Consider the following 16,946-nt stretch of genomic DNA (forward strand, 5'->3'; position numbering starts at 1 on the left):
TAGCTACCCAATGTAAGCAGAAATCATAACACTTAAAACCAGAAGGAAATTAGAGCTACTTGGGTCAACTCTCTCACTTTTCAGGTAGCAAATAGAAGTGCCAGGATTCAAACTAAAGGCCCCCAACTCTTTGACTGCCTAATTCCACTGTAGCCATGGTGCCAGAATTCTAAGACTGGATACAGTTTCTCATAAAACTTTGTTACACATGGTGGTTAGCTTTGCTATTACCATACAAGCATATACTGTTCTTCATGGATGCTAATTTGTTCCATAAAAACACAACATTATGCAGTTTCTTCCAAAAGAACAATCTTATAAGTGAGAGATCCTTTTGTGAGCAGCCAATTTTCAGGGAGAGACTGGGTTGGGCTGAGCTGGTTTGAAGAAACCTGTCAAACTGTACCTTGGCTTTTCACTATGTCATCTTGAGACGTGATTTTGGGATAAATTAAAGCTGGGAATACAAAACAACATTTTTCTTGGAATGATTCTATAGGATCTATCTGCACTTCAAATTGTACATATAGTAGGTATTAAATAATTTTTTTAAAAATTCAATTCAAAGACATTTTGGAATCTATAAGCTTTTCAAGAGCAGACTCTCACCCACCATGGACAATAGAATACTGTTTCTCTGAGACAATGAGTTTTCAGGTACCAAATAGCAAGCTTAGGGATCTTGGAAACATTCTGCTACCTCTTAGCTTGAAGACTAAATCACCAAGAACATATCTTTCCCTAACTATTGTGTGCAAGTCAATCAATCAGCAAGTATTTATTAAGCACTTCTTATATGACAGGTGGGGCAACTAGGTGGTGGATTGGATAAAATACCAGGCCTAATGTTAAGAAGATTCATCTTCCTGTAATCAAATTTCATCTCAGATACTTACTAGCTGTGTGACACTGGACAAATCATTTAAACCAGTTTCTTCATCTGTAAAATGAGCTGGAGAAGAAAATGGTAAAGTATTCCAATATCTGTGTCAACAACAACAACAAACCTCAAAAGGGATCATGAAGGGCCAGATATGATTGAAAATAATTGACCACCAATGATATGCCAGACACTTTCTAGACAGCAGAGATTGAAATACAAAAATGAGACAGACCCTGCCCTCAAGATATTTACTTTCTACTCTGGGTAGATAAATGAAATGTTTATAGGAACATGAATTTAGCTCTGGAAGTCTTCTAGTCCAATCTCTTCACTTTATGGAGGAGAAACTGATAATTAGAGGAGCTAATGAGTTGTCCAAAATCACAAAGGTAACAGTAGTAGCTATATGGATCTTTAAAGTTTGCAAAGCACTTTATAGCTCACGTATTATTTGATCCTTATAATAATCCTGAAAGGTAGGTAGATTCTATTATTTCTTTTATTTTACAGATGAGGAAAATGAGGAAAATATTAAGTGACTTGACCAGGGTTATATAACAGGTAAGTAAGTGCCTGTGGCAGTATTTTAATTTTGGTCTTCCAAATTTCTACTACGGACAGTTACTAAATATCTTATGTTTGAAATGTTGAGGCCATCTTTGATCTTTCCTTTCCCTTATTATGCATACCCACATAATAGTCAAATTCTGTATTTTTTCTTTTTTACCACCAACTTAGTTTAGACACACATTTCCACTACCATTCAATATTACTGAAGTCCTCTTAAGTGTCTCTATCCTCTCACTGATCCAATTCATCTTTCACACATTGAAAGAAAAATCTTTCATAGAAGTAGACACTAGAGAACCATGTAAAAAGTAAGAATAAATCAAAGCAATCCCAAAAGGCAACAATGAAATAAGTGCAGTGACAAATGTTGATTTCCTGAGGACAGAAAATGAAACACACCTCCCTATTCTAGGTTATCCTGTGGATGCTGAATGAATATTGCACACACCAACAAAGGTGGATCCCAAGTTTATGTTTCCTAGTTTTACTTTTTGTTTTTCTTTGTACAAAGAAGGGTTCTATAGGGAACATATACATACAAACATATATATGTATATATAATACACATTCACACACATATACACACATATATATGCACATATCTAGGCAAATGCCTGGTCCTTTTTTAAAAATTGAAGGAAAGTGTATAATAAGATTTTCTCCAATGATAGGTAGTAAAAGAATTCTTAAACCAAGTAAGGGATGAAAATTACCAAAATTAAAATAGATCATTTTAATTCTGTGAAATTAAAAAGATTGTGTACAAATGAAATCAATGCAATTGAGACAAGGGAAACTGTCAATAAGTAAAGAGGAAGTTTTTTTGTATCAAATTATAACTATCTGATAACCAAGACATACAGTGAATTAATACAAATTTGTAAGAACAATTCCCTCAATAAACCAGTGATTATATTCAAAAGAGCAATAATAAACTATTAATCATGTGGCAGATTAATGATTAGTAAGAAAAATAATAATGTTATTAATAATATAAGGAATACAAATTAAAACAATCTAGTTGTTTCCCCTCACACCCAACAATTGCCAAAGATAACAAAAGATGGAAAGTCAGAACTGGAGAAGTTATGGGAAAATAGACATACAAAATGCTTGTTTGGTAGACCTATGAACTGATCCAATCATTTTAGAAAGCAATTCAGAACTATGTATTTAAAAAAAGTTATGGAAAAACTAGATGTTTTATTATTATTTTATATAATGCACACACACACACATGCTGTCTCCCAAACTCTCAGTGCCATTCTTAAGCTATAACTACACAAAACCTTTTTCTTTTAACCTAGTGTGGACAAAAGAAGTTCACAATTTCTTTTAATCCTCTTCCCTGTTATTTGTATCTTTAAAAGTTTGCTGATTCAATGCAGCTATTTAGGATAATTCCAATAAAATTGAGATGGAAAATGCCATCTGCATCCAGAGAGAAAAGTAAAGAGATTGAATGTGGAGTGAAGTGTAGAATTTTCACTTTTTTGTTTGTTTGTTTGCTTGCGTTTTTTCTTGTGGTTTTTCCCCCTTTTGGTTTGATTTTTCTTGCACAATATGACAAGTATGGAAATATGTTTAAAAGTATTGCATATGTACTAAATATTTCTCAGATTTGTTAAGATGACAGGAAAAGGTAATGATAAATGTTGGGGGAGATGTGAGAAAACTGGGACACTAATACATTGTTGGTAGAGTTGTGAACTTATCCAACCATTCTGGAAAGCAATATGGAACTGTGCCCAAAGGGTTATCAAATTGTGCATACTCTTTGGTAGTGTCTCTATTGGGCCTGAATCCCAAAGAGAGCATTAAAAAGGGAAAAGGATCCACATGTGCAAAAATGTTTGTAGCAGTCCTTTTTGTAGTGGCAAGAAGCTGGAAACTGAGTGGATACCCATCAGTTGGAGAATGGCTGAATAAGTTATGATATATGAATATAGTGCAATATTATTAGTCCTATAAGAAATGATGAGTAGGATGATTTCAAAGAGGCCTGGAGAGACTTACATGAAATGCTGCTAAGTGAAGTGGGTAGAACCAAGAGAACATCATACAATTCTGATGTGGCTCTTTTCAACAGTAAGGTGATTCAGACCAATTCCAATAAACTTGTGATAGAGTCAGAAAGAGGACTATGAGGACTGAATGTGGATCACAACATACTATTTTCACCTTTTTATTGTTGTTTGCTTTCTCATTTTTCCCTTTTTGACCTGATTTTTCTTATGCAGCATGATAATTATGGAAATATATATAGAAGAAATGCATATGTTTAAAATATATTGAATTACTTATCATATAGGGGAAGGGGTGGGGGGAAAGGAAGAAGAAAAAAATTTGAACACAAGGTTTTGCAAGTGTGGATGTTGAAAACTATTTGCATATATTTTGAAAATAAAAAGCTATTATTAAAAAAGACAAAAAACAAAAAAAAAGTATCATACATGTATAACCTATATCAGATTTCTCTCTTCGGGAAGCTGAGAAGTAAAGGAGAGAGTGAGAAAAAATTTGGAACATAAAATCTTACAAAAATGAATACTGAAAACTATCTTTACATGTATGTATTTGGTAAAATAAAATACTATTGAGAAAAAATTTTTTTTTTTAAAGTTACAGACTCTTAGATTCAGAGATTCCATTGATAGGTTAAACCACAAGAAGCTCAAAAAACATTTTTAAAAAGTCCCTGATACAGTTACATTCAGCAGTATTCTTTGTGGTAACAAAGAAGTGGAAACAAAGTAAGTGCTCATCAATGCCATACATGAATGTAAAGAGGAGTAACTATGACTTGAAAAAAAAAAAATCACCTAAACTTTTATAATAATAATTTTTTAGACACAGATATATGTCTGATCATGACAGTCCTCTATTTTTTTGAAATTTTTTTATTTTTTTTAATCATGGTTTTTTATATAGAAAACATACACATGGGTAATTTTTCAACATTGATCCTTGCAAAAACTGTTCCAATTTTCCCCCTCCTTTCCTCCACTCCCTCCTTTAGATGTCAGGTAGTCCCATACATGTTAAATATGTTAAAGTATATGTTAAATACAATAAATATACATATTTATACAGTTATCTTGTTGCATAAGAAAGATCGGATTTAGAAAGAAGGTAAAAATAACCTGAGAAGAAAAAACAAAAATCCAAGCAAACAATAACAGAAAGAGTGGAAATGTTATGTTGTGGTCTATACTCATTTCCCAGGATTCTTTCTCTGGGTGTAGCTTGTTCTGTTCATTACAGATCAATTGGAACTGATTTGGATCCTCTCATTTTTGAAGAGAGCCACATCCATTAGAATTGATCATCAGGTAGTTTTGTTGTTGAAGTGTATAATGATCTCCTGGTTCTGCTCATAACTTAGCATCAGTTCATGTATGTATGACAGTCCTTTTCAAAAAATTTTAGTGCTTCCCTACTTCCTACCAAACTCAAAATCTTTTGCTAGATTTTAAGAGCCTCCAAAATCCAGATTCTAGATAAACTGATAGATATCCTGTCCTGCAAATGTTCCCTGTGCTTTTTCTGCTTCCGTACTTGGCTCCTGTTTTCTACTGCCTATATCTGAGAGGTTCCCCTTTTCCTTTTCCTTTTAAATTTCTCCTTGTCTTTTAACACCTAGTTCAAATGCCAATTCTTCCAAGAATCTTCCCTAAATCCAGTTAGAAATTACTTTCCTCTCTACCTCTAGTTCAAGTCCAATTTCAGGTAGTATTTTACATCTCTTGAGAGCACTAACCATTTAATGTTGTTTGTTATAGTATCTACATGTCTTATCACCTACTAAATCAGATTCATCATGAAGGAAGGCACTTACTTTATTTATACTTATTGTTAATGTGATTTAGTGAAAAGAGGATCAGCCTTAACAGCAAAAAGATCTATCTATGTACATACATCCTGCCTCTGATACATAATTATTATGTGACCAAAGACAAGTCATTTAACCCCTCATTGCCCAAAGCAACTCTCTAAACCTAAACATTATAGATAAGTTATCAATCTGCTTTGGTGAAGTGAATTCTTCATCACTTCCCCCACCAAAAAAAAAAAAATCTTCTCTAGTGTTAATCGTCATGTTTCACACAAAATAGGCACTTTACAAATATTTGTTGAAGGAATTAATATATATTCCTATATACCCATATATGCATATGTGTGTGTGTGGGTAGTTGTTCAATTGTTGCAGTCATGTCTCATTCTTTATGACTCTATTGAGTGACTACTGGAGTGGCTTGCCATTTTCTTTTTTTTATTATTTTTCCCTAGTTATATGTAGAACAACTTTTTTTTTTTTTTTTGGTTATACATGTACATTCATTTTTTACATATTTCCACATGACTCATGTTGGGAGAGAAAAATCAGAACAAAAGGGAAAAACCACAAGAAAAAAAAGCAAACCAAAAAAAGTGAACATAGCATGTGTTGATACACATTCAGACTCTAAAATTCTCTGTCTGGATTTGGATGGTGTTTTCCATCCCAAGTTTATTGGGATTTCCTTCAATCACTGAACTGCTGAGAAGAACCAAGTCTTATCATAGTTAATCACCACACAATCTTGTCATTTGACATTTCCTTTTCCAGTTCATTTTATAGATGAGAAAACTGAGGCAAACAGTATTAAATGACTTGCCCAGGGTCACACAGCTAGTAAGTGTCTAAAGCCACATTTGAACTCAAATTTTCTTCACTCTAGGCCTGCCTCTCTATCCCCTGTGCTACACAGTTACCTCCAAATTATTTGTTGTTGTTGTTCAGTCATTATCAGTCCTGTCTAACTTTTTGTAATCCCATTTGGGGTTTCCTTGGCAAAGATATTGGAGTGCTTTGCCATATCCTTCTCCAACTCTTTTAGAGTTAAGAAGATCTGAGTTAAACTCCTACCTATTACAAGCTTCACCTATAACCCTGTAAAGTAACTTAATCTCTCAACTGACCCAGGTAACTCTCTAAGACTATGTTATCTCAAATGGTCAAGGACATTTTTTACCTGGAGCTACCTCTAGGCTGAAATCATATATCCAATCCAAAAAGATATAGATACACCAGACATATACAAATGTATACCCCAGACATATACAAATATATACACACACATATCATGAAATGTATATGTGTATATATATGTGTGTGTGTGTGTGTGTGTGTGTGTGTGTTTATCCATATTAGGGAATTAATTTTTAAATCCTATGTTAAACTTATTAGAAATTTTAAATTTTTGAACACAATCTTTTAACACTAAGGATTGGAGCATTTGTCCAATTATTTAATATAAGCTTATGGGGAAAGGAGATTCACTAGACCGAATGTTGCTTCCCTAATAATACTTTTAGAGAAAGATATCTCATATATAAGATGAGGAATAATATTTTAACCACATACTTGTTCCTCTCATAAATGTTGCTTAAAAAAAAATTCACCCAGGTTCAAATCTCTGAAATTTTTTGAACTCTTTCTATCCCACCCACTCCCTACCCCATCACCCATCCTCTTCAGGCCAAACAAGTCACCTATATCTTCCTAAAATCTTTGCTAAATCTAGCCCCACCTTCTTCATAGAAGTACTATGATATGGAACAATGATGTATTATTTGGATTAGGGGTAAGCATTTCAGCAAAATTTCCTCCTCCCCCTTTTTTTGGTTAAAATCTGAGTAGTTCTCTGATTAAGGGAAAAGAGGGTCATATTAGGAAATTAAATTAAAATAAAAATACTATTTTTTTTAAAAGAAGAAAATATTTGCTGATGACAAATCCCAGAAACTTCAAAATACTAAAGGGCATTGAGATGATTCAGTTACTCTTCTGGATAGACAAACATGTGTGAGAAATGATTTACATTTTGGAAGATGAGAAAGAGACTAGGAGAAGTGTGGCTATTTTTGCCAAGTCACAATGTCAGATGGGTGACAGGGCTTTCAACCAAGTTGCATAGTCACTTTATCCAATTTCTCCTTAAAGTTATTGATTAAAGTTTTACTAAGCAAACAGACCTTCTCTACCCTAAGCACCCTCAGGGCGCTTCCTAGTTAGTATACCATAAAGTATAGGAAATGAAAAGGACTTAGAAACTTCTAGTTTTAGGAGGTGAAAGGGATGTCCAAACAAAGAGCATTAGTGCAGGAACTTAAGGATGCAAAATGCTAAGAGCTAATGAAATGCCCCAGGGACCTGCACTTAAGTTGCCGCGGAACGTTTATACCCACAATTTGGATAAAGGCATAGACAGCATGCTTGTCAAAGGTGCAGAAGATGCAAAGCTGAGAGGGCTAGGTATGGATTGACAGTGTGAGGCTTGACAGTTAGGATTCAAAACCATTCTGACAGCCTGGAGCCAGATCTGAATCCAACAAAATGAAATTTAATAGAAATAAATGTAAGAGTCTTACTTCTTTGTTCAAAAACAAAGAACAGTGAATGAATGAATAAATGCATGAATGAACTCCACAAATATAAAATGCTGGAGATGAAAACAAATATGAGAATTTTCACAAACTGTAAAATGAAAAGGAATCAACAGTGAGAAATAGCAACGAAAAAAGATAATGCATTCTCAATAGGAGAGACACACAGTGTACAGGACCAGCGAGTAGATTAAAATTCTATATAGCAAATCCCATGTTCCTATGCATTTATATTGCACTCTGTCCTGGTCAGACTATAGCTAGATTATGGGGTTCAATTCTAGATTCCACATTTTAGGAAGGATACTGATAAACTAGAAAGTATCCAGAAGAAAGTAACCAGGAGAATGAAGAGCCTTGAGCTCATGACATATGAGGATTCCTTGAAGGAACTGAGAATGCTTAGCTTGAAGAGGAGAAAGAAGATATAATAAGTTTCTTCCTTTATTCAAAGACCTGCCATAGAGAAGAAGAATTAAATTTGTTTTAAGTAGAATGAGAAAACAAAAGGAAGAAAATGCAAAGAGGTTTGATATTGTGAGAAAATTCCTAAGAAGTAGTCCATCAGAAAACTTAATAGGGTTACAACAAAGGGTAGTGGGCTATAAATAATAATAATAATAATAATAGAATTTATATAGTTCTTTAAGTTTGCTAGAATATACATATATTATCTCATTTGATCCTCCCAACAATCCTGTGGGATAAATGCTATTATTATACAGATCTTACAGATGATGAAACTGAGGCACATGGAGGTTAAGTGATTTGTCTAAGATTATACAGCTAGTGTCCGAGAAAAGATTTAAACTTGAGTCCTCCAGATTCCAAGTCCATCACTCTCTCCATTGTGCCATCCCAGCTGGCTCCTTTTTTTTTCCTGAAGTCTTTAAGTGAAGGCTTGATGTTTGTATCTCAGAAACTTACTCATTTTCAATTGGACAATGTAGGTCTCTTCTCAGTCCCTTGTAGCTCCAAGTTTCTGAGAATGTTAGAATTAAGGAGACCTTAGAGATCATCTATCTTCACTGCTTCATTTTACAAACAAGGAAAATGAAGCCCAAAAAGGGGTCGCATGAACTGAATTGGTTACATCATATCATTGCTCTCTCTAAAATTTCAATGTAATTACTGTATGATGTTTCTTTTCTTTCTTTGTTTTGTTTTTTCATTTACATTTAATTTTTTTCTCAATTATATGTCAACAATTATCTTTTTAACATTCATTTTAAAATTTGAGATCTAATTTTTTCCTCCTGCTCCCTTCTCCTGGAGAAGACAAGCTATTTCATATTTGAGGCCCAGAGTGTTTAAAAGACTTCCCAATATCACACTCACAAAAGATGCAAATCCAAATTTTCTGACTTTAGCCAGAGGTCTAGAGTATTTTTTTCTTACAGTCTTTGATAACTTAGATTTCTCCCTTGGAAAACTGCCTTCTCCTACTATACATGTGCAGTCATGCAAAACATTTCCATATTAGTCATGTTACAAAAGAAAATACAAATCCCAAACCCCCAAAATAATAAAGTCAAAAAATATGCTTCGATATACATTCAGACTCCATCATTTCTTTCTTTGGAGACACGCATTTGTCATCATAAATGCTGTGGAAATTTCTTGGATTATTGTGTTACTGAGAATATCTGTCATTCACAGCTAATCATCATGTAGTATTACTGTTACTGTGTATAATGTTTTCCTGGTTGTGCTTATTCCATTTTACTGCAGTTTATGTAAATCTTCTCAGGTTTTTCAGAAAGCATTCTGCTCATCATTTTTATAGCACAATAATACTCCATAACAATCATATCCTACAATTTACAATCAGCTATTTCCCAACTGATGGGGCATTTCTTCGATTTCTGATTCTTTAACTCCACAAAAAGAACTTCTACAAATATTGTTATACACATAGGTTCTTTTCCTTTTTCTTTCATCTCTTTGGGGTACCGACTGAATAGTGGTATTACTGGACACTGTTTTTATAGTCCTTTGGGTATAGTTCTAAATTGATTCAAACATTCTGAAGAGCAATTTGGAATTATGCCCAAAGGGCTATAAAACCATGCATATCCTTTGACCCAGTAATACCACTACTATGGTGGTATCTAACGAGAACAAATAAAATGGTGTTCATTTTTATCTTGAAATAATCATAAAACTCAATCAAAGTAAAGTCTGTTTTTTGTTTTGTTTTGTTTTTTACATTATATGCAAACCAGTATTCTAAAACTTAGCATAATTTACAGTACAGTCACTTAAAAAAGCCTGGCTAGGCTTAAGACTAAAGCTATCAGAAGTTGAAGTTTATCTCTCTCCCATCTCCTCATTTCCCCTTTCAGTTCTCTTCTCTTTCATATTGATCCATTTCTTTATCCACTCAATCTAGTCTTCTCAACCATTCCTTACACCTTACAATCTAGAGTATTTTTTCAAGAACAACAACAATAAAACCATGTGTTTTGCCTTCTATTTGTCATTCTCTTCAATTTACTCTGTATATATCTTGTTTGTACATAGATAGTTGTTTGCATCATGTCAAAGTCAGACAGCTAGAAAATTCAGTGGATAGAGTCCTGGACCTGAAGTCAAGAAGATCTAAGTTCAAATTCAGTCCTAGATTCTTACTAGTATCTTTACTAGTCACTTTAATCTCTGTCTGCTTCAGTTTCCTCATCTGTAAAATGGACATTGTGATACCACTTTCCAAGGTTGTTGTGATGATCAAATAACATAATATCTGTAAGTGTTTAGCATAATGCCTCATACATAGCCGGGACAATAAATGTTTACTTCCTTTCTTCCATTAGCTTTCAAGTTTCTTGAAGACAGTGATTATTTCCTGCCTATTCTTGTATCTCAGGTGTTTAGTATAGTGTCTGGAGCATAGTAGGCACTTAATAGATCTTCGTTGATTTCATCAGAAAGAATCTAGTTTAGTTTATGTAATGAAGATCCTTCAATTTAGAGATCAGAAAACTGAGGTCCAGAGTGTTTAGAAGACTTTCCAATGTGTGTGATCACAATCACAAGGGATGCAAATCTAGATTTTCTGACTTTGGCCAGAGGTCTGGAGTATTTCTTCTTACAGTCTTTGATAACTTGGATTTCTCCCTTGGAAAACTGCCTTCTCCTATTTTTTTTTTTTTTTTTTTTTTGGTCACTTGCCATTTGATGTTTGGCTCTTACTAACCTTAGAGCCATTGTTCTTTGCACTTTCACACACAACTCTCCTGAATCCTTAACAAAGACAGATTTCCAAAGGCAGGCAAAATTGTGAGAGGAAGCTCTAATGGGTTAAGCCAGTATCTTATGGGATCTTTATAATTATTAACAGAAAGAGGAATTCAAGTGGGATCTTGTTAACAAACTATTGTTAACAAACAATTGATAAGGACAGGCAAGACTGCTTCTACAAGCAAAAATAAAGAAGCTAATACGAAAGACTCCAAAAAACAGATCCAGGAATTCAGTTCTTTAGTTCTGAATGAACTATTCACATAATTGTCTCTGAATATATATATTTCTAAGTAATAAATGTAATTTAATAGATTTATATCTGGAAGTAATTCCCAAGGTCACACACTCCATCCCATTCCAGCACCCCAACCCATTTTACAGGTTGTAGTATGTGACAGAGATGAGATTTTAAAAGTTCCTTTGGTCCCAAATCCAGCATTTCCCCACTAACCATGCTATCTCTGGATATCAGTCTCCTTTTCTGTAAAACAAAGTTAAAATAAATTATCTCTAGGTTCCCATGTAGTTCTAACACTTTTTGTTTTCTGTTCTAACATTTTATATTCTTAGGTTTCTGCTACCAGAACATACTATGCTCTCTGCTCTGACAATTTATATTGAAAAGAAGCATGAATAGAATGTATCAACAGGAGTCAGGAAAACATGAACTTAAACCCCATTTCAGATTCTACCAGCTACGGAATTCTGGACAATTCACTGGATCTTTCTGGGCCTTGGTTCCTCTTCTGTAAAACTGAAGGAATTCGACCAGATGACCTCTCAGCTCTTTTCCAGTTCTCAATTTATCCCTTACGGCTTTAGCAGTCTATGCTAACTGATAATAATTCATATTTATATATTGCTTTAAGGCTTACATATAGAGGGTCAGGAGGTAAGAATCCATTTCAGGTTTTGAAACTTACATTAGCTTGGCTCACCGACTTCCCTTTTCTACATACAATAGCAGAGACAGAATTATTAAATACATTGATAAAGGTTCTCAGGACTGAAGCAAAATGCAAACTCAGCTATATAATAGAGCAAAGACATACCTTTGAATTTATGACAAGAAAAGCAGCCCACAATGGAGACTACAGATATCTGGGGAAAATGAACTTGAGGGCATTTATATATATCTATGTCTGACCAATAAATTTGAAGAATTCATAAGAAATCCTTTTGCCTGGCCCCTGATTATTATACCCTTATCACTACTAGAGCTGGACTGCAAAACTTAATATTTTTCCTTACATCATCCCTGTGGGGTAAGAAGTCCAAGAATCATAACCCTCATCTTACAGATAAGAAAACTGAGAATTTCCAAAACTAATAAATATGGCACCCAAGTCTCTTGACTTTAAGGTTCGGAATTCTTTCTGCTATATCACAATGCATATAACAATAGCTAATAAAGACTTTGGGGCTTTTCTTTCCTCTGGAGAGCCTAGTCATTTTAATAAGAAACTCTGGAAGATGAGATAGCTTTCAACATCTAAAGGAAGGAAGCTTTAACAATAGGAATTAAGTTCGCTATTTTTGGCTCAGGGTTATTCTGTCTTTTTTGCTAACTCCTAAGGTTGGCTGTGGTCTTTTACTAGGCCCAGTCCTCCTTCTAGTGTCAGTTCAGTATTTTTTGCCTTCAGTTGAGGCAAGGTCTTCCCTGGCCTTTAGACATATTTTTTGATCAAGGGCAAAATAAGTCTGGGAAACCAGCGGTCAACAGTCAAATCTTTTCATTTTATAGAGGAAGCTAAGTTTCAAAGAGAAGTAATATGTCCAAGCTTATGCACTATAAAAGGTCAGAGCCAAGACAAGAACCCAGATATCCTTACTGTAAGGTTAGAGTGATTGCCCATGTATTTCTTATCCAACACCTCATTACCTTCCTCATCACAATCTGGTGAGATAGAACTAGAGATTATCTCCACTGAACAAAAAGAGACTTTGCTGTCCAGAGGATGAAAATAACAATCAAAATAAAAAACCCCAAGCCAAGTCCCCTCAAGCCCACTTCAGATCTCATCCCATTATGTGATGCAGTTTCTCAGAATTGTGCCAATGGCTTCTATAGGAAAGATTTTTCTGAAACTACCATAATATTAGTTTACTGTTGCCTCTTTCAAAATTTTCTCTTTTTAGATTCAAATGTCCTTTACATATGCAGAGTATTCCAGGTAAATTGTAACAAATGAGTTAATATTTATGATGCAATTTCCCTATGTAATCAGTGTATCCTCTACCTTTTTCTTCACCAACTCAAGAGACTTTCAGTAGTGCTCTAGATTTTTATTGAGATCATTGATTCTCCAATTACTAACCTGTGTTAATTACTTCAGGGCTTAACAGTCTTTACAATCAAGAAGTCTTAAGGACATTTAATCCTTAATCTATACACCTAGTGCTTCAGTGGGTGAATGGTTTTTGCTTATCCTGAGTCAAGAAAGAATGTGCCTGTTTATCTTTTAATGATGCCCTTGGAATACAAAGTCATAGGGAAACAGGATTAAGGTAAACTTCTGACTCTGTGGAATTCTATCAATAATGTCCCCAAATATGAGGAATCTTAGTGATCAAGTCTATCCCCTTATTTTCCTCAAGGAAACTGAGCCTTGAGGTGAAGTGACTTGCCAAGTTCACATAGTCAATTAATAATAGGGTTAGGACATGTACTCAAGTTTTCGGACTTCCACTACAGCCATCTATTTCTGATGACTCCAGCAGTCTTTACTTTTATGCGGCAACCCCAACCCAAATTCTTTTATATGGAATAGATAATCTCTGATGTTCCCCTTCCATTTTCAGTATTCTGCTCTAAGAAACCTATGTTCTCAAGTCCCTTCTAGCTTAAGGTCTCTTTCTACTCTAAACAGTCTCATTCTAAAGGTATATATTTTTAATGCTAGAAAAATCCTATTCTTTGCGGCCTATAGCAAACTTATTTTGTAACAAGTATTTATGTGAAGGTGAAGGTTCCAAGTGGAGGGAGGAATTAAAAGAAGGGGGAAAGGAACTGCCTCAGTTTCCATAACTGGAACATGGGAATAATAACAGCACCTATCTCCCAAAATTCTTGTGAAGATCAAAAGAAATAACATTTGTGAAGTGCTTACTTAGTACAGTGCCTGACGCATAGTAAGTACCTAAAAAAAAAAATACTTGTTCCTTTTATTCTTCATACTACTTTCTTACACTCCACAACAACTCTAGACATAACTCATTCCATCTATGATAGTGAGAGAGGGAGAGAAATTGGAAAATCCTTATACCTTACTATCTCATTTAGTTTCATTAAATTGGGCAGATATTTATTAAGTTCTTACTATGTTCAAGGGCCTTAATATGTACTGGATGTTGAAGATCAAAAAGTTAAAAAAAATACCCATACATATTTAGGATTTTAGATCTGGAAGGGAAATGGATTTTATCTAGTCCAACATCTTCATTTTACAAATGGGAAAATTGAGGTTTAAGATTCATCATGGACAAAGAGGGAATCTTATTCAAGTTGCACTGCAATTCAATATATTTGTTTAAAGATATATTGATGCTTTTTGTTTCTGGTCATTTCAGGAAATGCTTCCCGCAGCACCTTAATGAGCCTTCCCGTGGTAAATTTTTTTTTAATTAAGCATTACCACCAACAAATCAATTCATCTGACAGCACAGCATTCAATATTAATTCAACAGACAAGCATGTATTTCGTATCTACTATCTACGAACAAGATTCTGAGCTCAGGAAGCAGCTAAATAAAGTTCCGTCTAGAGGAAAGGAGAAGACTGGGGAAGTGGGCAGAATTGACAATTACAAATCTTAGATGTGAAGCTTCCTTTTCACACCTCTCAGGATGTACTTGGCTAAAATCCAGATAAAGTCCTAGGGACTATGTAAAGGACTTAGGTGGAAAAGGACAATCTTTAGGATTTGGGGGTTTGGCTGCTATTGGGGCTTTAGAGGAGGCACAAACGAAGGAAAGGAAAGACTTTTCCTTGCAAAGTCTTAGGGAAACCAGAATCCAAATCCGGGCTTTCTCCTCCTCTCTCTCTCAATTCCATCCTTTTCATTTCAGGAGCTTTCTTTCTTTTTTTCTATTTTCCATTTCTTTTCTTTTCTTTTGCCCCCTTTCATGTTTCTTGGATATCCTTCACGAGTTTTGCAATCGGTTTATTTTTCTACTATATGGATGGGAGAGCGGGAACCGGAGTTCTTGGGGAAGGATCGAGGATAAGAGGGCTTTAAAAGCTCGACTGAAATTGTTCCCTTAGATCTCTGGCAAGTTCGGCTGAGCAAGAACTAGTAACTATCAAAATGAAAGTTTTCGAACTTTCCAGACCCATGGTAGAAATAAGAGTATTGGTCCCGGAGGCCGGAGATTTGGGTTCAAGTCCTAACTAATTAGCTTTAAGACCTTAGGGAGAATCTCTGCCTCCATTTAAAAAAACAAAGATTAGTTGGTTTTAAGGTCCCTTCAAGCTGTAGCACATGACCCATGTGGAAACATTTTCTATTCTAGATTATCTTAAAGTTTTAATATTCTCTAAGTTTTCCGTGAAACAAGTGAAAAAGAGAAAGGAAGGAAGAGAGAGAGAGAGAGAATGTCCAATACTTTTCACCCTCTTTTTTGTACTCCTTCCTGCGGCTAGGGTTCTTTAGCCCTCTTCTAGAGAAACTGGGTCCCCGGTGCCAAAAGAAAACTCAACTGTCCTTAGGTCTCCCCTAGGAATTTATTCGCCTTCCTCCGCCTCCCAAGATTGTCCCATAGGGCGAGGCTGCACTCTGCGCCCCCCCCTCTCCGCCCCTCGCCCCCAGCTCCCGTACAATGCAACACCCTTCTCTTTACTGAAAACAGGGTCCTGAGTCCTTCCAGACTCTCTCCCAGACCTGGAGGCGACCCGGGGCTCGGAGTGGGGGCGGGGGGAGATGCTAGGTAACCACCAAAGAAGCCGCCTTGGGGAGAGTAAAGGAGAGAAGGACGGGACGGTCGCTAGGACCCACCTGCCGGAACAGAACTTCAGCCATGAGGCTGGTGCGGGAGCAGAGCTGGTGGACTAGGTTCTCGGAGGGGCAGCGGCTGCTGCCGCCTCCCCCTTCTCCTTCTTCTTCTCCTCCTCCTCCTCCTCCTCCGCTTGGCGCTGGCCACGGCTTCCTCTCCTGTCTATGCATTACTCCAGCTATCTCCTCCTCCCTTACAAATAGGACTGGGTGTGTGTGAGTGTGAGTGTGTATGTATGTGTGTGCGCGCGCTCGCGTGCGTGTGTTTGTGTGTTCGAGTGACTGTGTTTTTCTCTTGTTTCTCTGCACATGCCGGGCAGGGCGGTTGGGACTTGCTACTCCCAGGACCCAGAACTCTCCTCTCCGCCCCGTCAATGTTTCTCGTTGCTTTTGCCAGCCCCCACCCTAGACAGACAGCTGCGAGCTACACCCCCACTTTAAAAAAAATTCACTCAAGCGGAAAAAACCCTGAAGCTAGCAAAAAAAAATTTTTTTTCAGGGCAAGCCTGCCCTGCCTAAACTCTGTGCCACAGCAGATGTGGAAAGACAACAGGGCAATAATCCAGAGGTTGGAGGAGGGGTTAGTAGTGGCACTTTTGATGGGAAAGGGGACGTAGGATAATTGTGGGGCTCGGCTCTGGTCCTGCCAAGTGCCTGATTAAGAAATAAACGGTGTTCGCAGCACGTTACCAAAGGCAAATCGTATCTGTTTCACCACTTGTTTCCCCCGGAAGAAGGAAATCAACCCAAAGCTAGTTACATTGTCTTCTCTGTAATGGACTGATGGTGGTTTGCACAGAACGCCTTGGGTTAGATTGAGGTTGTACTAA

The 16,946-nt window shown here is 36.0% G+C and overlaps 1 protein-coding gene across 1 annotated transcript in view; it reads right to left on the reverse strand.

Annotated features, from left to right (window-relative positions):
- Window positions 1-16,565, reverse strand: part of LOC100933356 (N-acetyllactosaminide alpha-1,3-galactosyltransferase) — a 114,979-nt gene extending 98,414 nt beyond the window's left edge. The window contains exon 1 of the mRNA XM_023507391.2: window positions 16,120-16,565. Within this exon, the coding sequence (XP_023363159.1) occupies window positions 16,120-16,287 (168 nt within the window). The 5' untranslated portion in view covers window positions 16,288-16,565. The remainder of the gene's footprint in view (window positions 1-16,119) is intronic.
- Between the last annotated feature and the right edge of the window lie 381 nt (window positions 16,566-16,946).

Source organism: Sarcophilus harrisii, chromosome 2, assembly GCF_902635505.1.
Source record: "Sarcophilus harrisii chromosome 2, mSarHar1.11, whole genome shotgun sequence".
In the NCBI taxonomy this organism is placed as follows: domain Eukaryota; kingdom Metazoa; phylum Chordata; class Mammalia; order Dasyuromorphia; family Dasyuridae; genus Sarcophilus; species Sarcophilus harrisii.